This window comes from Triturus cristatus, chromosome 9, assembly GCF_964204655.1.
Source record: "Triturus cristatus chromosome 9, aTriCri1.1, whole genome shotgun sequence".
Taxonomy (NCBI): Eukaryota; Metazoa; Chordata; class Amphibia; order Caudata; family Salamandridae; genus Triturus; species Triturus cristatus.
In genome coordinates, this window is record NC_140592.1 from 762,832,213 (window position 1) to 762,855,801 (window position 23,589).

Consider the following 23,589-nt stretch of genomic DNA (forward strand, 5'->3'; position numbering starts at 1 on the left):
GCTATCCAACACTTTCCCTACTGTTGCACTCTCTGGAGTGGGAATAGTAATTGTTTCCCCTCCGCTGTCCAACACTTTCCCTACTGTTGCTCTCACTGAAGTGGGAATAGTAATTTTTACCCCTTTGCTATCCAACACTTTCCCTACTGTTGCACTCTTTGGAGCGGGAATAGTAATTTTTACCCCTCCGCTATCAAACATTTTCCCTACTGTTGCACTCACTGGAGTTGGAATAGTAAATTTAATTATTTTGCTATCCAACACTTTCCCTACTGTTGCATTGATTGTATTGGGCATTTTAAGTTTAATTATTTTTTCATTGTGTAATGTTTTAATTTATTCTAGAATGTTTTTTTTATATTTTAAATGATGTATATATATTTTTTTATTTTATATAATTTTAAAGTTTTAAAATAAATTAAAGATAATAGTTTATTAATTATTGTATGTATAATTTATTATGTTTGTGTTTATTTTTTTCAAATTAAGTTTATATGTTATATTTTGTAGAAATGTATATTAAACTTAATTTATTTTGTTAAAATTAATTTTTAATATATATTATTTTATTTTATATATATATATTTAAATCGGTATTTTTTACATCTTTATTTTTTAAATCTATATTTTTGATTCAAGATTTTTGTACTTACCTGTTTAGGTATTGGAGCCAATATTGTTGTAGACTATGGTGCAGATGCATCAAGCTAATTACCAGTCGTAAACGGGCCGATTCGCAGAATTAGCCCCTTTGCGACCGGTAATTAGCCTTTGGGATGCATCAAGCCCAAAGCCATACGCAAAATTGGTAATCGCAAAATTTGCGATTACCTATTTTGCGAATGCAGTTAGGGAATAGCAATTTGTGGTTCACTGAATGCATTGCAAGAAGCATTTTCAGAAGGCGACTTTGCATTAAGGAATCATAAATTACCATCAATTTCAAGTTGATGGTAATTTGCAATTCCTTAGAAAAATGCACAAAATTGCATTTTTCAGCTATCCTGGCTGATGAGGGGTGAAACACCGAAATCGGTCCTAGGATGCTTGTTTCCAGTCCAGGGAGGACCTGGCCTGGCAGTTCGGGCTGGACTGTTCCCATTTGGCACGGGGTCAAGACTGATTTGCATATGGCTAGGTTCAATCTGGAATGGCTTAGGGAGCAAAAGAACGATGGATTTAGGCCAAATCGCTGACATTGTTCTGCATTCTGTCCATCAATTGTTCTTTTTGCATTTGTCACCCCGAGTGGGACGGGTGTGCCCAGACGTGGGTCCCGTGCTCTCCATGACACTGGAGTCAAGCTATCCGGGTGAAACCCCGAAACCGTTCCTAGGATGGCTTGTTTCCAGTCCAGGGAGGGCCTTGCAGTTCGGGCTGGACTGTTCCTATTGGGCATAGGGTCAAGACTGATTTGCGTATGGCTAGGTTCAAACTGGAATGGCATGGGGAGCAAAAAAACGTTGATTTAGGCCCAGATCTCCATACTGGGGTGAATGTATGACATTGTTCTGCATTCTGTCCATCAGTTGTTCTTTTTGCACTTGGGTGACAGCCAGCCTTCATTGCTTTCGCCCCTTTGTGATGAATCTATTTTATCTTCTGTTTTTGGAATGTCTAGATCTTCTGGCTCTCCAACTTCACATGGTAGGACTTCTGATTCTGTTGAAATTCAAAACAATATGCGACAGTGCATCTATAACTTCGATCTCCTTTGTTTGTAGGGCGTCCATTGTTGGCTTCATGGTATTTCTTATCAAGAAAATGTACCCTGCACCAGATCTTGCCAGAAATTCACTCTGTCCTCCTGAAAGACAACAGGAGCTAGCCTCCTCACCTTCTTTATAATCTACTTGTACGATTATGAGTTGAAAGGAGGACAGTTTGGCCTAGATGTCTCTCAGCCTCCTGTCATATGAGCCCTTTCCATATTTACCCTACATCTCGCTTTCTAAGGTAAAAACTGTGCAAATATGGGCTTTGAAAACCCCCCACAGTTGTTTTTTCTCTTCTGCATCCTTCACATTCCCCACCATCATATTGGCATCCCTTTTTGCATGGTGGTACATTTCAGCCAAAGCATGTCATTGTTACATTGGCAGATGTGTCCCTTCTTTAAGTCGAGTTTCCTGCTGCCAGGTCCAGAATTCCACATTCATTTTTCACTGACTTACTGACTTGTTCCATTTTGGGCCTAAGTGGCTGATTACGATGGCGATTGCCACAGCGATCCGCCCGCCATCGCAATTTGATCTACCCACCGCCAGATTACAATGGCGGCGGGTAACGCGGCGGATGGAAAGTCCATCCACCGCTTTTCTGCCGGTCGGCAATCGTTCCGAATGCCGGCTGGGCGGACTTGCGCCACTAATATGGTGGCGGTGCCTAGCAGGCACCGCCATCCATATTAGGATGTCTGCGGTGTGAGGCCTTTCCATAGTGGCGATGCCGCCATGGAAAGGCTGGTGGGTATATGCTTTGGGGGCCTGTTGCAGGCCCCCGGGGGGTGGGGTGTGCACTTGGGGGGTACCCATGGTACCCCCCACCATTTCCATGCACAAGGTGGCAGGCACCGTGCGGTGCCTGCCATGTTGTGCCTGGAAATGCACAACATGGCTATTTGGCATTGGGGGGGGTGCTGCTTACAGCAGCACCCGCCACAATGTCAAACTGCGAAATGCGACGGTCGCATCCTAATTCGCGGTGCGGGACGGCCACATGTCTGGCGGCCGGTCTCAACACCACGGGGATGGCAGGCAGACTTAAGTCCGCCCGCCATCCTAATCACCTCCTATGTGTATAACTTACATGATCAAAGACTTGGAATCATAAAGTCTTGAAAGCAGGCTTTACAATCTTCCATTGTATGGAGTGGATTGTCGTTATTAGTTGCCATGATGTAGTGGTAAACCATTGTTGGTCCTTGTAGACAAGGGCAGCCCCTGAAAACTATACATGCCCCATAATATACTATTAAAACATGTGTGGTCTGTTGCATCACTGCATGCTGTGTCTGGGATCACCTTACTGCATTCCTTGGGATTAGCACTTCCGAATTGGTGCACCCCACCTTTCCTCATGAGGGACTCTCCAACACTGCCTACTTTGAGGGGATTGTCTTAGTTGGTACAGGTCTACCCTGATCAATGTCCTGTGGGGAGGGGGTCCCTAATTTGTGTCCCCATAAACACTCCAAGTAGCTGTGCCTCTCCAGGATCTACTCCTGTCCCTGTTTCATGATGCCAGTTACTTCCCTCTCTGAAGCCCTCCAAGTTAACTTCTAACCTTATATGGACCCAGCACTAAGTTGGTTGTGGTGTGCAAGCTGTGTTCTCCAATGGCATCTGTTCAACTTCTGCTTCACCCACATCCTCCTCAATTTGTTGGTCTCCATTCAATGATTAATGCCAAGTTTTCAGAAGTGACCCACTTCAGAATCAGCAGGTTTCTTCAGGCCTCTGCCCTCCCTTTTCGTGTATCATCATATCAATGTCCTCCCCAGTCCTACATTTCACAATTCAGTTTTCCTCTGGTGCACGTGTTACAAGAATAGTTGATTAATGATAGTTTATGCCTTTTTCAACCCACATGTTCTAGAATGGGTTATGTGTGGCATAGCCTTCTTTCTGGTCATTGTTTGACCAAATGGATGTTTTCTTTGGACTCTTATTAGAAAATACCATGTCCTTACTTTTTGAATATCTTCTTAGTAGACATGGCCAGGATGAAGTTCACTTGGATTTAGTAGTTGTTGGTAGTGGAAAGTGCTACCTAAGGTAGAGGTTCTGTAAGAAGGGCTTCAAGTTTAACTCATGACAGGGTTAGGTAGTTATTTGGTGGAGTTTACCACCAAAGATGGTCTTCAGACAATCTCATTTTATCCTTGTACAGAAGAAGTGCCTAACTTATGTCAAGAAAGTATGGATCCATGCTGGAGTTTCAACATAACCACTAACTATGTAAATTGCTTCCAATTAGATTAATTGCATGCACATTTATGTATGTAGAAACCCTGTAACTCTGACTTGAATCCAGTTTCTCTAGTACCTCGATTGGATACCTTGTTTATACGCAAATTAGGAAAGCTCACACTTCTTCCAGGTTTGAATAGTTTGAGTTTTTTCTTTACTATTTTGAGGTGACATTCAATAATAAAAAGCACTGAGAATTTGATTAAGTTAATAAAGGACTGGAACTACTTTAGAGGGTACATATAGATTAGGCTTACGATCAGAAATGTTTTATCATTTATCCAGCGTAAGTGGTATAAATATTTCCAGTTTAACTTCCAATTCACTACTTAGTAATCTATCCCTTTAACTGCACTGGGCCACCTACAGTTAGATGTATTACAACATTTCCCTCACCACAGAGGCAAATGGTCGCCTGATGGATCTTTCTCCGCCGATAGGAGGGGTGGGAATTAGGATGCGAATACACAAACGTCAGCCACCTAGTAAGGACCAATAATTGGTGACTAACTCACAAGTTTGAAATTAGATTCAAATACACTACTCTCACAACCATACTGTAAAAATAAAGTGTCGAAATGGGGAGACCCAGTCTTCTAAAGAAGTTAAGTAGAACCAGTATGATACAAACTATAAGCTCTGCTACTACGGCACATACTAGAAGAAGCAGAACTTGATATCCTGAAAAGATTTGCTAATTTTCGCTACAATGCATTTCGATTAAGAGAGTAATTCAATGCAGTTTCAAATAAAGAACATCAGGGCACAATAAAACACTCAGGCAATTTAGATAGTTATTGTATTAATGTTTCAAAATTGATACAAATAAGGCATTTCTTAAGCATCTCAGCCAAAAATATTAAAGACCAAACATTTAGTCAGAAGTTCAAATCCAAATATGATGGCTTTAAACAAACATCAGATACGAGATTATAGGCTTCTACCACCATAGATGTAAATGAATTGTTCAGTTCTATCTAAGATTCAATGCAAAGGGCTTAAAGAATCAATTTTTAAGTCCTCTAAGGGCGAGTCCATGAGCATTGGCAAAAAGAAGCAAAAATCAATTTGTTTGGCAAAGAAGGATTCCAGGTCGACTACATGAATGCAGCAGCATTAGCAAAAAGATAGTCCAAGATAGAATTTAAAGGATTATTATAAAATCATAGGAAAAGAGTTCAGTTCTCTCTCAAAGAAAGGAAAATTTAAAAAATGCTTTGTCCCAAAGAAAAATGAATAGCAATGCCTTGTCAGAAGGGGAAAAGGTATGGCATCGCATTGCACCAGAGGAAAAGAAAATAGGACATTGCCCCTCCTTTGAGGTTTCTTTATATTCCTTATGACACCTTAATGATCAAATTATAGGCCCCTGTCATTGCTGGCAACAGAATATAAAATTCTGAGCAAAGCTCTGGCTAACCGGATCCAACCATTCATTCATAAGCTCATTCATTACGATCAATGCGGCTTCTTACCGAATCGAAGCACCTCCCTGAACATCTGGAGACTGTACTATGTCATGACTGCCACTCCCGCTGACTGTCCCTTGGCCGGTTGTATAGCGCTAGACCTTCGGCAGGCTTTTGATTCACTTTCCTGGGACTTCCTGTTTGCAGTACTAAAACGATTTGGGTTCCCAGACTCCTTCCTCAAATGGGTGAGGCTACTTTATACGCTGCCCACTGCCAGGGCGCGATCTGGTCAACATATTTCGGAGGAATACGCTATCCATAGGGGCACGAGAAAGGGGTGTCCCCTCTCCCCCCTCTTGTTCGTGCTGGCTCTAGAGCCACTGACATTGGCGCTGAGAGGCTCGGCGGACAAACTGGACATTCCTTTGGAGGGCACGGACCATTTGTTGTCTGTATATGCAGACGACATTTTACTGTTCCAACGGAACCTCTCGGCTGATAACGCCCCGCTCCCTGAGATATTTGATACATTTGCACGCTTATCTGGTTTAACCATCAACCCTGGGAAGTCAACAGCCTATTTCTTTCACGACACCCCGGACACTTCCCAACTGAGGTTCGGAGAATACACGCTGCCGGTGGCCCCTGTCACCTTTAAATATCTGGGTGTATACATATACAGGACACAAGCGTATCAGATTGAAGGCAACATCATGCGCACCATTACATCACTGAGAGCTAGTATTACAGTTTGGACCTCCTTACCACTCTCGATCATGGGAAGGATTGCCATCTCTAAGATGGTAATGTTACCCCGCTTGCTTTATTATTTTGTGAATTTACCAGTGGTCCTCCCACAGCACATTTTCAACACACTTAACACCCTTCTCATATACCTTATTTGGGGAACGGGTCACCGACGGGTTGGCCTACAGAAGTTACAGTTGGGGACCCAGAGTGGGGGGTTGGGAGTGCCCGATTTCCGGGGATATTACTTGGCGAGCCAGCTCCAATCGCTATCCTACTGGGTTGCGGGTCGGAACCTACAAGAAATAGGGTTTACACCGCACAGAGTGGACAGGGGCGGCCTACACACGCTGCTACTACCTAAAGCCAAAATCCCTAGGGACTGCCCCCCTCTGTTAAAGGTCGCCCTCCATTGCTGGAAGAGAGCACTAACGTACACCTCCATAATAGCGCCTTATTCTCCTAATATTCCTCTATTGGGTATCTCAACACCACAGGGTCTCCTTACTAAGGCCAGAACGAGAGAGTGGGCAGACTGTGGAGTGCAGGAGATTGGGACATTCTTTGAGGAAGGGGCCCTGCTAAACTACGCCTCGTTTCTACAAGCCACCGAGACTCCACCCCAACTGTATTTCCTACATGCCACGGTGACACACTTTATAAAAAATACCTGGGCGCCGCATCGCGTAGAGCCGCCGAAACACAGCCTAGTGCACCTTCAATACTACTTGGGCTCTGGGGGAAACTTAGTACGGTGGCTTTACACCGGTATCCGCACACATGCGGCGACCTCCCTCACAACACTTAGAACACGCTGGTCGGTGGACGCCCATCCTGACCTGAATGATAAAGCATGGGACTGTATGCTTGAACATCCAAAACGAGTGTCACGGAATGCAAAGCTAAAATTTATTCAATCCATGATCCTCCATAGAGCATACCTTACCCCCAAGAGGCTCCATTGCATGTTCCCGCATTCCCCGCACTGCTGCCCACGCTGCAAAGTGGATGAAGCTGACTTTCTGCACATGATGTGGTCATGTCCCCGTCTGACAAATTACTGGGGGGAGGTTTGCCAAACTTTACATAAAATCACCCATCTCCCTGTTCCCACTGATGTACTACACTGCCTAGTTGGATTACGCAAAAGGTCAGGTACACAAAAGGCACAGTTGAAATTCCTAGATCTGGCTTTTATACTGGCGGCTAGGGCCTTGACCGCTAGATGGAAATCCCCCAGGTGCCCATCAATGTCTATATGGCAAGCGGAGCTGCTTCAGTGGGGACGGGCGGAGGGGATTGCTCTGCGCCGAGAGGAAGATAGGGGACATCGAAAGAAACCCATCTCGATAGAATGGGAAACCATGATACAACAACTGGCCTCCATGGACTTTACGATAACGCGGGAGACCCAAACCCAGTGAAACAACAGGGTTGGCTCAGATCCGAGTCCTCCCCCCTCCCCCCCCCCTTTTTTTGACATGCGCCACTGGAAGTATCTCCAGAACAACTTGACAAGTGTGTATATATTTTCCTTGGCCATACGACTAATGATAACCTGCTTGACTTACCCATTATCAGTATAGACACGACCAGAATGGGAGGGTTAGGGAGGGGGGGATAGTTTTGGGGAGCGGATAGACATTGATGTTCTTTGTCATATGCATTAAGGTACTATATGCTCAAATCCGATAATGTAACGATAATTACGTAAATACTATCTGTATTCTGTTACATGCGGTAATAGGTTATGCCTGTTCCGGGAAAGTAAATGTCACAATATCTGTTCACTGCTCCGATCTATCTGCTTATAGTTAAAAAATGACTTGGCTTAAAGATTTATGTTATGCACCATTCAATGAGGTCATCAATAAAGTGTGTTAAAATTTTTTTTTTTTTAAAATGACACCTTAATGACGTGGTGTCACTCCATCGTTCGAATAATTTACATATGTTGTCATTAAATACATTTAGTTACTCTTGCATTATTTCCCAAGCACTTCATGTGAGTGACATGGCGTTCCAGTCCTCACAGGTTAGTCAACGGTAAAATATATACAATTAACAGACAATGGCATCGGGTGAGGGTTGATTTTCCCACTGAGCCATTCCACCATGAACTTCGAAAAAATATCCTTTGTATGTATACTGAAACATGCACAGAACAAATAAAGCAACATTTGCAATATGTCAATGAAATATTATGCTTCCTATGGGAAAATTGCAGCTCAAGAAAGAACACGTTTAAAGCTTAAAATGCATACATCAGCTCAAAATGAGTTGAACTTAATTGGAATCAAGTATAATGCATCAAATTATTATTTCATGATGAAAGAATAATAATAAATGTTTCACCAATATATTATTACAAAACATTGATTAGCATTAGCTATGGTCTACTGCCACAATCTTTCAACATCCATACATGTAAATTATTCTTAAAATCAATTTTTACCAAAATCGTTTCTACATTCTTAAAATCATTAAGGTCACCTCTGTAAATGTCAACTTCCTAGCTAATTTTATCGCACAATTGCACCACAATCGAATTATAATGCCTTTGAAATTAAATGCAATAGAACTGTTAGGCCTCATCTTTAGAGTTATTAGTTTTCATCAGTACATGAATAATAAAACATAATTTCATGTGTAAACTTGTTATGAAAATCTATTAATAAGCGTTATAACTATTTAGCAACATATTTTCTCACTCTCTAAAGAACGCTTTTACAGTGCTGTTACTTCACTTGTCTCTAATATTGTATTACTTAGGGGCCGATTCCGATCCGGGTCGGAAAGCTCTCCGTCCGAGCCGGATCCGGAGTGTTTTCCGACGAGCCGGAGTCCTGCAGTCCGACCGAGCGAGTACGATAAGGCCGTATGCTGCTTGACTCGGTTCGGTCGGACTCCCATAGAAGTCAATGGTAGGCGGTCGTACGACGCGTACATGGGCTCCCATTGACTGAATGGGTACGTCGCGCACAAGAGCGCCCCCTACAGTGGGTATGCCTCGGTGCCATCCGCACCAGACATGCCTTTGTTGGGAAGACCCTTGGGTCTCCCCCTGTGTCCGAGTCGTAGGGCTGCGGGTGACAGGGGGTCCGACGCTGACCCCCAAAAGCAACTTCCCGGACGTTTTGCGAGCCGGACACTCCGGTTCGCACCGGCTGTCCGACACGTGCATCGTACTGGCATCCATTGCACGCCACGGTTACCTTACGGCCGAGACGTACGGAGCGGTTCGGACCCAGGAACGACTCGGTCGGTAAATTTCACGGAGCTCGCATCGTACTTGCTCGCTCGTACAGCTGTATGAGTCGGGCCGAAAACACGCGTTCGGTGCCCTTCCGACCCGGATCGGAATCGGCCCCCTAGTGTATTTTGTGCAATGTTCACATTCAGAATGTTGTGCCTTAATTGGTAAAGAGTCATGTAATGTGATTTTGAAATTTTTGCTCTATCATTTTGGTAGTGTACCGTTTGCCCCATCAGGACAAGTTTAAGGGTAACCAAGTCATTGGTCTTTCACACCTCATCATTTATTTGCTTTGGTTCAAGTTGGTACTAATGTCAGTGAGTCTTGAAAAGAGGATACCAAAGTAGATCATGTGTTAGGAGTTCCATTTGAATTCCCAATCCGGAAAGGGATTTAAGGCAAAGGCTATCCCAATGAAAGAATTTCCAAATTCTCTTAGTTTAGTCTATACTCCAAAATAGAGGAAAAATATCAGTCTCTTTCACTATAATAGTGTCCAAATGCCGGGAATTATTTAGAAACATCATGATGTCATCAGCATATTCTGAGAGTTTATATTCATTGTGTTCGATTTTGAAATGTGCTGTTGTGATGTTTCTCATCTTTCAAAGAAAAAGCTTTAGAGATTTATAAAGGAGCAAAGCAGGAAGTCTGAATTTCTGTGTTAATTTTCCATAGTGAGGATTTGGGTGTATTATATGCAGGGCCATTGGAATTACGTGATTTAGCGGCTGCGGTGATTTTTGCATAATTATTGATTTGCCACATAATCCATAATCTGCAGATTTTAACAAACAAAAGGTTTTAGCTAAAAAGTTTCAAAAGTTACAAAAAATGCAGCAACACGTGTTGCCGCTTAGTGGAAGGCCCTTTGCAAAACTTCCCTGGTTACCTTTCTGTCTCTTATTGCTACATCTTGGTGTTAAACTGGTACTAATGAGATGCAACCAATGCCCAGATAGTGTTAATCAGTGTAGAAATGACAAAATAATGAAATAATACTGTTACAAAATGTGCCACATTATGCTGCATAATTTGGCGTTTCTGGCAGCAGAATTAACTCAAACCTGCCACATAATTTGGGCCTCTCCTGCCGCATAATTCCAGTTGCCCTGTTTATATGGTATGGCTGTGTGGTCTTACTGTGCTACAGATTGATCCCCACCGAAATACAGATAGATCCCCACCGAAACCAGAAGGACGGTCACCCAAGCACTCATCAGCAGCAGGCTGGACTATGGCAAGGCCCTCTACGCAGGAACCACGGCCACACTCCAGAAGAGACTCCAACGCATACGAAACGCCTCCGCATGCCTCATCCTCGGACTCCCTCGCCACAGCCACATCACCACCCACCTGAGAGACCTGCATTGGCTCCCGGTCAACAAGAGGATCACCTTCAAGCTCCTCACCCACGCTCACAAAGCACTCCACAACTCCGGACCACCATACCTCAACAAACGACTGTCCTTCTACACCCCGAACTGCCAGCTTTGCTCCGCCAACCTCGCCCTCGGCACCGTCCCACGCATACGCCGACCGACCACCGGTGGCAGATCATTTTCCCACCTTGACGCCAAGACATGGAACACCCTCCCCGCCCACCTGCGTCAGACCCAGGACCTGCTTACCTTCAGGAGACTTCTCAAGACCTGGCTGTTCGACCAGTAGCTGCTTCCCCCACCCCCTTAGCGCCTTGAGACCCTCACGGGTGAGTAGCGCGCTCTACAAATGTTTGATTGATTGATTGACTGTGCAATACACTCGCAAAATCGTTTTTTGGGTCCAGTCAGGCTCATTTGTAAAACCTTAAGCTCAGCCCTGGGTATCTATGGCTTAAAGCAGCAACACTTAAACAAAGGAACTAGTGTAAAGCATTAACCGGTATAAAACAACAGAATAAGAAAGCCAAAAAACAAATCTAACACCAATTTTAAAAAATAGACTATATTTTTATGAATTTTTAGAGACTAAAATGAGCAAAATCCACCGGAGAATTCAAGAGCAAACAGATTTTTAAAGAAATCGTTAATCTTAGTTCGACCACAAACAAGCAATGGTAACCATAAAGTTTGTAAACTTTTTAAAAGGTCGTAAGAGTTGAGTTTGACTACTCTGGTCTGGCTTGGGCAGCCAAATCCGACAGGTAGAAGGTCTGGGGGGCTAATAAGAAATATTTGAACAGTTGGGGGGGGTGGGTCTAGCTCGCGACCAAGATGGCCGCTTGAGCCGAGAGCTCCGATAACCCGTCGAAAAATCTGCTAATAATCCTGCACCTCGGATCCCCTGACTCTGCGAGCTGTGCGGCGTTGGCGGGCAGTGGCACTGCATCTCTACTGGCCCCCGGCGTGGAGAGCGAGCCTACGGTCCTGGACCTGGGAGCTGACACCGCGAGGAGCGGAGCCGTGCGAGATCCCGCGGCGCAGATGCAGGCACGGAGAGGGCGGTGTCTGGGCCCTGCGACTCGGCTGTTTCCAAGAGCCGGACAGCGGGAGGTCTGCCTGGTGCGACAGCGCCTTCGGCCATCTGCATCCCTACTGGCTGGGGCACTGAGCTGCTGTAGCCTGTGGAGAGCGAGGCCCGTGGGGGCAGGGCTCGTTCAATCGGTGGGCCCTCGGGCCTCGGAGGTGGCAGTGTATAGTGCCACGTGGACTTGGACGACTCTCGGGAGAGCCCGGTGAGTGAGGGGGCGCCTGGAATTTCTGAGCTTGGGGAGTTTGACGCTGCGCTCCCGCGGAGCATTCCCCCGACCCCCCCCCCCCCACGTGTGCCGCCCCTGAGGGCCGGACATTTCCCAAGAGCGGAGGATTGGGCACGACCGTTGGGCGGACAGAGCCACACTACTCTTCTGGCACGTCATCACCCTGCAACCGGCTTGTCTCTTTTTGAACTGCTCCCGGTTGCGCACCACGCGCCCCCCCCCCCCGCGGCGACCGTCCCGCTGAGCCTTGGGCCGATCGGAGGGAGGACACCATCTCGCATCGGGGAAAGTGCAGCCTGCTCGTGGCTCCCCATTGCCTCGGAGGGCGACAGAGCTGACTGGCGCTGTGTCCCCCTCTGCGCTCCACCCGGTGGTTGTGCTGCAGAGTACCAGCGCAATTTATGGATTTTGTTGAGCCGATGGTGCACGCTGCCTAGTCCCCTTTAACCCTGGTGTTCCCGCTGCGGGGGCTTGCCTGGCTGGATGACTGCGGTGCTGCGCCCCTCCCGGGGGGTGAAGAGTCCCCTAGCAGAAGGAGGGAGAGGAGACCCACCCTCGCAAGACTAATACTACCTGGCCGCCCAGCGGGGGGAGTGTAGCTGGTGCCCGGGTGGACGGAACGAGGCGCTATCTACCAGAGAAGAGAGCAGCGACGCCAGGGCGAGGTCTGTCCCCACATACGAACTCGGAGACTTGCATGAGAGGGTCCCCTGGGAGAGCAGGATGGGGCGAGTAGACAAAGCGCAACCGAAGATATCGTTTGAACAGAAGTGGTCCAAGTCCAGCGATGCCTCCATCGCGGAGGGGTCCAGAGAGCGGGACCAGCCCACCGTGGACCCCCGAAAGGACATTCGCAGTCTCCTATTAACCATGGAAAAGAATTTACAAGGGGGCATCACATCTCTGGGTACCAAAATGGATGCGCTGACCTACCGGATGGACTGCATGGCTAAGAGACTGGACAAGCACGCTGAAAGGCTTGACATGTCAGAACTTAGGCTGACGGAGGCTGAGGAAGCATAGACTGCCTTGGATACTTAACACAAACAACTGGGCAGAGTTCTGCAGGTCCTGCAGGACAAAACAGAGGACTTGGAAGCGCGTTCTCGGAGATCCAATCTCCGCATCACGGGCCTACCGGAGACTAACCAGACGGGAAATATGGAGCTCTTCACAGAGAAGCTTCTGAAGACACTATCGGGAGAGACATCGTTCTCCAATATGTTTGTGGTGGAGAGGGCCCACCGCTCTCTGGGTCCGAGGCCGTCACCAGGGGCTGCCCCCAGGCCTATCATTGCGAAGCTGCTCAACTACAGAGACCGGGACATCGCGCTGAAGCTCGCTTGTGAGAAACAGCCGCTGAGGTTTGAGGGATCGAGTATATCTTTGTTCCCGGACTAAACGATCCGGGTCCAGGAAGCCCGCCGCTTGTTCGCTCCCATGAAGAGACAGCTCCGCGAACTGGGGGCGGACTATGCCATGCTCTACCCAGCGAAACTTCGAGTGAACAGACAGGGCCGCTCTCATATCTTTACGAATCCGAAGGCACTGCAGAAGGCGCTGAAGGACTGGACGAAAGAGAGGGACCTCAGCCCGGAGCAACACTTGCTGGATGAAGCGACAGGCAGCCTGATGGAGGAACAGGACTGATCTTTCTTTAATGCTATGAACTGATAAGTATGAACGATCCACTCCTGGTTGTGAGGGAGTGCGTCTGTGGGGGCACTGGGTGGGGAGGCCGCTGATTTTTGCCCTTTTCTATGAAAGATTTTCCCAGCCTCATGGGTGACCCCGCATCCCAGCGTAGTTTATTTATTTATTTATTTATTTATTTATTTATGACATTTATAAAGCGCTCTATAACCCTACGGGCATCCTGGCGCTTTGTACATAGCTAAGAACTCTGTTCATCAGGGAAAAGCAGGAGGGATATCTTGTGAGTCTGGATAGTTAGGTTCTGGGAAAGAGCCAGGTTTTCACCTTTTTTCGGAAGGCCATCAGTTCGTCTGTTTTCCTGATATCAATGGGTAGACTGTTCCACAGATGTGCTGCCGCTATGCTAAAGGCTCTCCCACCACAGGTGGCTTTCCTGACCCTTGGGGTGTCGATGAGTCTGGAAGAGGAGGAACGAAGGGACCGAGTGGGTTCATACCACTTAAATTTATTTTGAAGTGGACGGGGGCCCATCCCATGTACTGCTTTAAAGACAGTGCATAGGGATTTAAACAGGATCCTCTGACGTACAGGTAGCCAATGAAGATCTGCCAAGGCAAGGGTAGTGGAGGCTCTTCGCCCTCGAGAGAGAGTCAGTTTTGCCGCAGCTGCCTGAATGGTCTGAAGTCTAGAGATCAAGTAGGCAGGGGACTCCAGTAGTAGGGAGTTACAATAATCAAGGCGGCTAAGTATAGTGCTTCTTACTACAGTGGCTCTAACCTGTGTTGGTAGAAGAGGCAACAGCTTACGCAGTCCTCTTAATAGAGCGAAGCAGCTGCCTACTTGCTTGTTGACGTTGGTCTCAAGACTCAGATTTTCATTAAAGCTCACTCCGAGGTTCCTTACTGACTTTACCGGGGTTAACGACTCCCTAGGCTCCAGAGGCCAGAAGTCTAAAGGTAGGCTTCTGGTAATTCTGCCTACTTTGCAATGCATTATTTCAGTTTTATCACTGTTGAATTGCAAGGAGTTCTGTTTGAGCCAAGATGCCATTTCCCGCATACAGGTGTGAAAAGTTTCGAGTGAGTCTGCCTGAGTGCCATCGAGGGAGATCATCAGCTGCGTGTCATCCGCATAGTTGATCACGCTGATGCCGTGAGTCTTGATGATGCCCATCAGGGGTTGCATGTAAATATTAAAAAGTATTGGACTAATTGCGGACCCCTGTGGGACTCCGAACGGAACAGGAGCAAACTCTGACTGGTACGGAGGAATTGCTACTGCCTGCTGTCTGTCTGACAGATAGGAGTGAAACCAGCCAAGCGCAGCTCCCCCGACTCCGATGTTCTGCAGTCTAGTCAGTAGGATGTCATGGTTCACCGTATCGAAAAGCGGCGGACAGGTCGAGCAGGATAAGAGTTGCTGATTCTCCCCTGTCCGCCCTCATTCGTAGATCGTCCAATACCGTCAGCAAAGCTGACTCGGTCCCATGTGCTGGTCTGAAGCCGAATTGCTCTTCCTCCAAGATGTTATTAGTTTCCAGGAAGAGGGCCAGTTGCTCGGTGTCCTTACTTTTCCGAGGGAGGGGGTTGACTCGAAGGGGAACATGGACAAGCCACAGATGGGACCCCTCTATCTACGCAGACGTGGCCTGCTCAGCATTTATACGACTTTTTGTTCTGGACTGAACCTACAATGGGATCGGTCATAGGGCTGGGTTGCCCCTAACTGTATCGGTCTTGGGGTTACCTCCCCCCTGTGCTCTGACGATCCTTAATGATGCACAGCTGCAAACAATTTAGATGACGGGGTTCGGAGTGCGGCCTACTAAGGGCCATACTCTTTTCTTTGTTTAGCGAGCTACATCCACCCCTGCGTGATTCACACTGGGGACGATTTTCTCTGTTGGGGAAAGGTTGGGGCAGTTTTGTTGGTGAGTGGGATGGTATCGCAGCCAAGTTGGGGTGGGGCAAGCCTGGGTGGAGGGAGGGGGGGTTTGTGTTCCAAATTGATTTTTGTGTAACTGTGAAGCTCAATCCTATATGCTGCTGGGTGTATAGAGGGGAGTTGTTTTGCACAGACTTGGTTGGGTTGGGCCTGATGTGGGTGGGGGATGGGATCAAGTTCAGATTGTTCTTGGACGTATATCCGGATGTGACGCTTTTGGACGGACGACACTATGACCGTACTGGTATAACGAGACTGACGTTATGGACGCGAGACTGGCAACCCTCCTATGATGGATAGAGCCGATGTTAGTGATAACACCTCTCCGGACTCTGTGGTGGTGCTCACATGGAATGTGCGCGGCCTCAATGATTTCAGGAAAGTTCGGAAAGTTCTGAGCTACCTCTACAGACACAGGATTGACATTCCCCTCCTTCAGGAGACACACCTTCGCCTAGATATTCCAATCTTACGCACTAAGGGTCTACTGGGCAACGTGCATGTAGCTGGCTTCACTACTAATGCTAGGGGGGTCCTGACATGGGTTAACCCAAAGACGGAGTTTCGTCTGTCGCCTGTTGAGACAGATAGGGAGGGATGGTTTGTTCTCACCAAATGCTGTGGTAAGGGAATGGAGTTGCTCTTCCTCAACGTATATGGCCCAAATTACGATCATCCTGACTTCTATGCTAAGCTCACTGTACTGACTCAGCCCCACGCTATGGGATGGGTCCTGTGGGGTGGAGACTTTAACTTGGTGAGGGACCCTGAGTTGGATAGGTCGGAAGGCCCGCCTAGGCGCCCCTCGGCATCGGCCAGAGTAGTGGAGTTGTCCTTGACCAGTCTTGATATGTGCGATGCTTGGTGAAGCAGGCACCCGGGTCAGGGTATACGCATTACTCCGCGTACTATAACGTTTATACCAGAATTGATTACTGGTTCACCTCTAGGCACCTGCTCCCCAATATTCAAGCTTGCTCGATCCTCCAGCGCACGTATTCTGATCATTCGCCTCTGCTCTTGGTGCTCGCTTCCCCCAAAAAGCGTATCCCCCCCCATTCCTATGGCGATTCCCGCCCTACTCTCTCCTGGACGCAGCTTTTAAGGATGATATGGCCACGGCCATCGAGACGTACTTTGAGGCCAATGTGGGTTCAGTAGACTCCTTCCGAACTATATGGGAGGCCTTTACGGTGTATATTAGGGGAGTAGCCATCTCTAAACATACGGGGTTACTTAAATCGATTCGTAACAGACTGGCCGATTTGGAACGTAAGATCAAGAATCTAGAGACCTCCCTACTGGCGGGCCAGAGTGAGGCGCTCACTCTGGAACTGACGCAGACTCTCCAGGAATACCATGCAGAGGCGGACGCCGAAATAAAACATCTTGGGAAATACGCCACAGCCCGTACATATGGCGAGGGAGATCGACTGGGGGCGGTCCTCGCGCAGCTTCTTAAGCAGCGGCGAGACGCTATGGCGATCCCGGAAATCCGACCACAGCCTGGAGACCCCCCACTGGAGGAGGCCCAGGTAGCGGAGAGATTCCGACATTATTATGCCGACCTCTACGCGTCCCGAGGCTGCAGCCCTGACGAGCAAATATTAGATTATCTGACCCATATCAAACTCCCGTGGCTGTCCAATTGGCATTGTGAGTTTCTGATGAGACCGATTGAGCGAGTTGAAATAATCCTAGCACTTTCGGGTATTGAGAGCAAATCAATGTCAAATTCAAATTTTATTGTTTGATTACTAAAAATCATAACACAATATTAAAACCATATAACTTATGTATACATGTACAAGTTTAAAAAGGAGCAAAAAAAGGACTTTAGTTAGTGCAACAGCAGTGCAGTAGTCTAACGATAAAAATGGATAAATGTAAAAATTGTCCGAATATGCATTTAGGTCTTTTACAAATCCGGCTCGTTAAGTAACATAACAGTCACGGAGTGGTTTTAAGAAAGTCTAAGAAGGGGGACAAGTAAGTATGACAGCTGGTTTTTAAAAATGCTGAACACGGTGTCCATATGGGCCTAGCTGAAGGGTGCTGGCGGCCGCTAGAGTTTTTGTTGCAGGGAGATAGCTGGGCCAACCGGCGAAAGAATTGGTGCCTTTTCTTTCCCCAGCATTTTTGCAGCTCTGGCAATGAATTTGATGAACCGGATGTTCAGTTTTATATTTTCTTGATTCATGGCTGCCATTATTGCCTGGTGACATGTGCGAGCGCCTAGTTTGATCCACTCCGCTCTCAGTAAGATCCTTCTGTCATGTAGCAGAGCTGGGCATGCGCAGGCTATGTGCTCCAAACTTTCGGAGTGGTAGCCGCATTCCCTGCATTCGATTTTGTGACTGAGGTGCCGCCATTGTGATAATTAATTTAAAAAGGGCCATTCGCCTAGCCATAGGGCCATAAATTTGACCTTCCAGAAGAGTGAATAAGTAATTGATAGGTAGGATGACTCATCCCCCGGCTTGTAATCTGAGACGACGGCCCAAGCGTGCTTCCTTCTGGATAATTTTGCTCTGTCGGAGTGGAAAGACCAGAGTCGAACGCTTCGCTTGATTACGCTCTTCAATGCTTGTGCAATGTGCAATATTATCTTTTCCTGGACGGCCTTGTTCAAACCATGCACAACAACAACAAAGCTTTTCGTAAGCATCCCTGTGCTTTGTATTACTGATCTTTTGTTTAAATTAAAGAATATGTCTTCAAAGGTTGGCCCTTTAAAGCAGTCTGTGAACTATGCTCTTTGTGCAACAGCATGGTCACCCATAAAATATCAGAAAGCACAGTACTGTTCATCCCACAATACTCTTTCCCCATTATAAAATACAGGATGTGTAAGTGTAGCCCCAGAGTACACCTGTGCTTCATAAAGTTTGCCCTACAGTTGTGTTATGGGCTGTGTGACTCGCTCTCAAAGTCCATGAGGTAGACGGTCTTATCCTCCAGTAACAACAAGCACTGGCAAAGTCATCAGGTATTGCCATTGCAAGATCTATTGGGTTTGTTAATGTTTTTTTGTTTTTTTAGCCATGTTGTACAGCAGCACAGCTGCTGTGCGGCATGGTTGAAAGTGGAAAAAAAAGTGCTATGATGGGGTTAACACTGGTCACGTCATAGCATATTTTCTTGAACTTTCAACCATTCTGCCCCGCAGCTGCGGTTCTGTACAACATGGCAAACAAAAAACATTGACAACGCCAAACACCTAAACCTATGAGAGAGGTATTTGGCTTTGTCAAATTGTTTTTGGTGGAGGGATGGGAGTGATAGACGACCCCGGATGGGCGGGATGGTTAGTGGGGGCAAGCAACAACGCAACAGGGTGCCGCAGGTCAAATAAAATTAAAACAAAGAGAGTAAACTGAGGGAAAAAAGCACTATGACGCAGCCAGCACAGGCCGTGGCATAGCATTTTCTTTTTGTTATGACAGGTTTTTTGGGCCAACACAAGTCACAGTGGGAGGAAGGCGGGGGAGGCTAAGAACGCATTGGACAGCAGGGAAGGAGACACCAAGACAAGATAGCAGGAGCTAGGCGGAAGGGTCAAGCAACACGAGAGACAGTGGAAGGAGGACAGGAGGGGGCCAGCAACCCCACAGCCTGTGGGAGGGGGCAAGTAACATCATGGAGAGCAGGAGGGATGGGAGAAGCATCACAACATGGGAGGGTGTGGAAGGGACAATAGAGGCAACACAACCCTTGAAGGGTTAAAGCAACACAACACAGGAGGTGGGTGGTAGGGATGGGGCAACAGCAACAATGCAGGAGGAGTGCGAGGCAAGCAACAATGGCAGACAAGCAATGACAGTGGGTCAAGCAAGGACGACAGACAAGCAACTAAAAGTAAAGAAAGTACCTCCAAAATTTTGAGCAGTAGAAGGACTTGCAGTGGAACAAGGCAACAGTACTCAGGCCAAGCTCCAGAGGAAGGACAAATACATGAAGAAGAAGTGATGCCAGCACGTGTTGATCAAGGGGAAGCAAGAAAATGAAAGTGACAATAAAGCCAATCAGTGCCAAGCAATCGGCTGGCTCTTAAGCCCCATGTAAGCTAACAAAATGTATTGCAAGTGGCAGAGCGTGTGCTGTCTCAGCCAAGACCTAAAGAGACACATTTGATGAATTGTACTGCTCCGTGAACTTCAACTCCTGAGCAACCCTTTTCTTTATGTGATCGCTGTGCAATTTCTAAAATTTGGGAGACTGTTCTGATTTTTTTAGGTTTACTTGGCTTTCATGCAGTAAGACAGATTCATATAAGCAAGTGAACAAAATATGTTTTATTATTTTAAAATATTAGAGATCATTAGTTCGAAGTCCAAATATGATGACTGCCAGATGTTACAAAATATAGGGAATTTTATGAAGTTGCACAAAGAATTCTGAGGCACAAGATTTGTAATAATGATGTGGATAGAGTACAAATTAAGAAATTATACTGTACATTGTCTGTCTCTGTACACTGCATGATGTTTAACCTCTATTAATAGTTCTCTTCTGTTGTGCATATCTTTGACCCTTGGTTGCCATTATGGTATTACTTCATGGAGTACCTTTCCTATGTTTATTGTGGTACCGCTGTGTACACTGCTTTCTTGCCGGCATTACTCTACAAGGATCCCAAGTTGTAGATCAGTTGATTTGCTGTATGGCCATTTACTTTAATGCCCCTGTTGATTTTCATTTTTGTAATACAACTTGTTCCTCTGTCTCACATGGTGCTGCATTGTAACACTGCAGCTGTCATAGGTTATTTCTCAAGGCACTGAAAATCTGTTATTTTAATCTATTTGCTCTGATAACAGGTCCTCTTATTGTTACCACTGTGTTTTCATTAAGAGCCAAAGAAAAGGAATACGTGTGCCCTGTGACAGACTCCAAGACATCAGACATTAGTAATCATTCTTCAGGTGAGTGAGAAATCTAAAAGTGTGCAATGGACATGTGACTATGAAGGTTGTATCAAATGTCTCTCCATACTGCTGAAGCCTGTCTCTTTCTCTAGTGTTGTACCTTCTATGCACTCTAGTAATTTTAGAACACAGCACTCAAAAGTCCTTCGGCATGGCATGTCTACGTGACAGGAGTGTGCATACTTTATATCACACTACACAGTAGGGTGGCCAAATTTCCTTTATCACTTCACAGGAGACCTTGTGTGTGCGGGGATACATTGCATGCTCTGACACATCCGAAGATTTTTGGGGTGATCTGGTAGAGGATTTGGAGTCACGTTTGTGGGGTTTAAATCTTTAACCCTCTCCTCTTAAGCTTATCAAGTCTGATTGCTGTGTTATACCGTATTTAAGTTTCAGCCCCCATAGTACCTCTTGGAGTAAGCCTTGCCTACTCACTGTAAGGAAACAGGCCATTAGTTGTGGGGCCTGTACAAGTAATGGGTCCACAATCTCCCTCACTGAGAACACCCCTTGGTAGCGCTTATCTCTCACAGGGTAGCAAAGCAGAGCAGTCCAAGGCCTGCTCAGGGGAGTTTGTGTGGGCTAGTCATCACCATCCGCTGACACAGATAATAACACTAAATAAATGACTGTCCAGTCTATGCTTTTCTGTAGAAAAGGAAAAGTACATTTATTGCACACCCACTACTTAATTCTACATTAATTATACAAAATATACTCAAGGCTGGAGGAAATAACTTTGACAACATTACATTTTACCCCAAACATCACATTACTTTCCCCACTCCCTTCATGTACAATATAGCACATAACCATACAGGTGGGTGTCACTTTACATCAAGTCAATGTTACTATACTCAGCCTTAGACCACATGAACTGCAGCCACAGAACCAGGCACCAGAAGCTGCTTCACTCCCAGGTGTTGTAAAGAAAAAGCTTCAACCCTGAGAGTGCCTAAAAATACACGTAAAGCCTACGGTGGTCCTAATTCTTCTGACCCTGCATAAGTAGGGTCAGTTCTTCAATGCAAACTTTGTTGGGGGGGCTGCTGCACTCCTGCAGCCCCCACACTTTGTTTTTATCATTGGTGGGGCTTCTGCCATCCTGGGGCCACAACAGTGACTTACAACATGGGCCTGGTCGAACCCTGCAAGGCATTATGAGACGCTCCCTCTTGGGAGAGTGAATAGCTAATGAGCAGCTACGGCCTCATTCCATTGCTGTTACAGCATGGGCTTGCGTCTTTCCTGAACCATTTATTCTTTTATTCCGGCAGGGTGCCTGGTCCCACCTGGGCACCTTGTGTGGATTACTATTTTGGAGGTAGCTGGGGAGCCCACCCCCAGCTGCCCCGGCTGGCTTCCCATCCAAGCTGCATCTCATTAGCTGCTGCAGGAACTGGCAGCTCTTCTCTCCTATGACCGCTTCATGGGGGCAGGGTGTTTTGCTTGTGGTGGCCGCCGGTTCTCCCTGGATCCTTGGGGGCCCAGAGATGGGGACCCGTGTTCTCCTTCTCTTCTCGGGGGAATGTCACGGTGCTCCCCCTCCTCATCTCCATTGGGGGGGCCGGAGTTGGAGTCCTGGACTCCTTTCCTTGCTTCTTGGGGTGGGGCATAATGGCACTCCCCCAGCTTCTTTAGGTGGTGAGGGCCCAGAGTAGGGGTCCAAGGTGCGCCAGGTGCGAAAACTGGCCTGGGGGTTGGGATCCCTGTGCCTCCTCAGCTCTGGGGAGGGGGGCCCATGCATGCTCCGTCCCACAGTTATCAATTCAAAACGGCTCCTTGTGTCAAGTCCCGGTTCCTGGTCCATCCAAGGGGTTTAGAAACCTCCACTCCTTGCTGATATAACTGCCAGGTCCTTTCCTACCATAACTTCAAAGAGGAGGCCCCTCCTGTGTTGGCTTTGGAGGTCTGGCTCTGCCCTTTGTTCAGTGGCCCTGGCTGTCCCATCCCTGGTTCAGTGTGACAGCTAATTTATGGATGCATCTTTTCTTCTCCACCGCTTCCTCCTCCGGTGCTGAGTGAAGCACTGTTAATTGCTCCCTTTGTGTGGAGAGGCCTTTCTTCCTGCTGCTGGAGAGCAATGTAATTAACTTGACCTAGCAGGGTAACAAAAGGCTGGGCTCTTACCCTGAGCTGAGCCAGAGAATTATGACAATTCTAGATGACCCATATGATGTACAGATACATTCTTGGACCTTGCAGATTTGATCTTGGTGCATATCTTTTCCCCTAGTTCGATACCTCACTGGACTATGTAGGCCAAAGGGGAGCGAAACTGCACTATAAGTCAGATTTCCCCCCTATTTATATGATAAAGTGGCACTGCAGACAAGACAGTTAACCACACTTTCCCTGTGAGTGCCCACTAGTATTATAATGCCTACCTAGGCTAATATTTAACCGTGCAGTCACTTCTGTGCCAGGCTATCTGTGCGCTGTTACCAGGCTGCGCGTGATGGTAGTCTCCCAAGCGCAGCTCTCACACATGTGCAAAGGTGGGCACTGGCGGAAGACTCGCGCAGTCTGTTTACTTTTTGTTTACCATGGGTGAGTCACTAATTGTGAGGCTCACCTACTGTTAAAAGTCCAAAGCGCGAAAAATCCTGGCGGATTAAAGGGGCAGAACCTATTTCATTACACTCGCTATTGGCACCTATGGAGAGCCTACTTCTTCCTTTTTCTGATTATATAACAAGAATGGAGTGGACTGCTATTGACCCCAGAGCGGGTAGGTCCAACGGCCGTCCACGATCTTCCGATCAAAGGATTTCAAGTGTAGACGATACACAGAGAATGGGAAACGCGATCAAGAAACAATACTGTCGAGGGTAGTGGATTGCGCGTTGGGGGTAACCTGAAAATGGTGCTGAATCGAAGCGCAACAATTCACATCCGAACCCGATGGTGGAAAAAACAATCTAACTATGGAGTTGTTGCCCATGCACACTATCACCGAAAGGAGGAG

At 46.9% G+C, this 23,589-nt stretch overlaps 1 protein-coding gene across 4 annotated transcripts in view; it reads left to right on the plus strand.

Annotated features, from left to right (window-relative positions):
- The window catches only part of LOC146798804 (uncharacterized), a 131,237-nt gene that overhangs the window by 19,701 nt on the left and 87,947 nt on the right, over window positions 1-23,589 (plus strand). For all 4 annotated transcript variants that reach the window (XM_085626110.1, XM_085626111.1, XM_085626112.1 and 1 more), the window contains exon 3: window positions 20,508-20,612. In XM_085626110.1, the coding sequence (XP_085482236.1) occupies window positions 20,508-20,612 (105 nt within the window). The remainder of the gene's footprint in view (window positions 1-20,507; window positions 20,613-23,589) is intronic.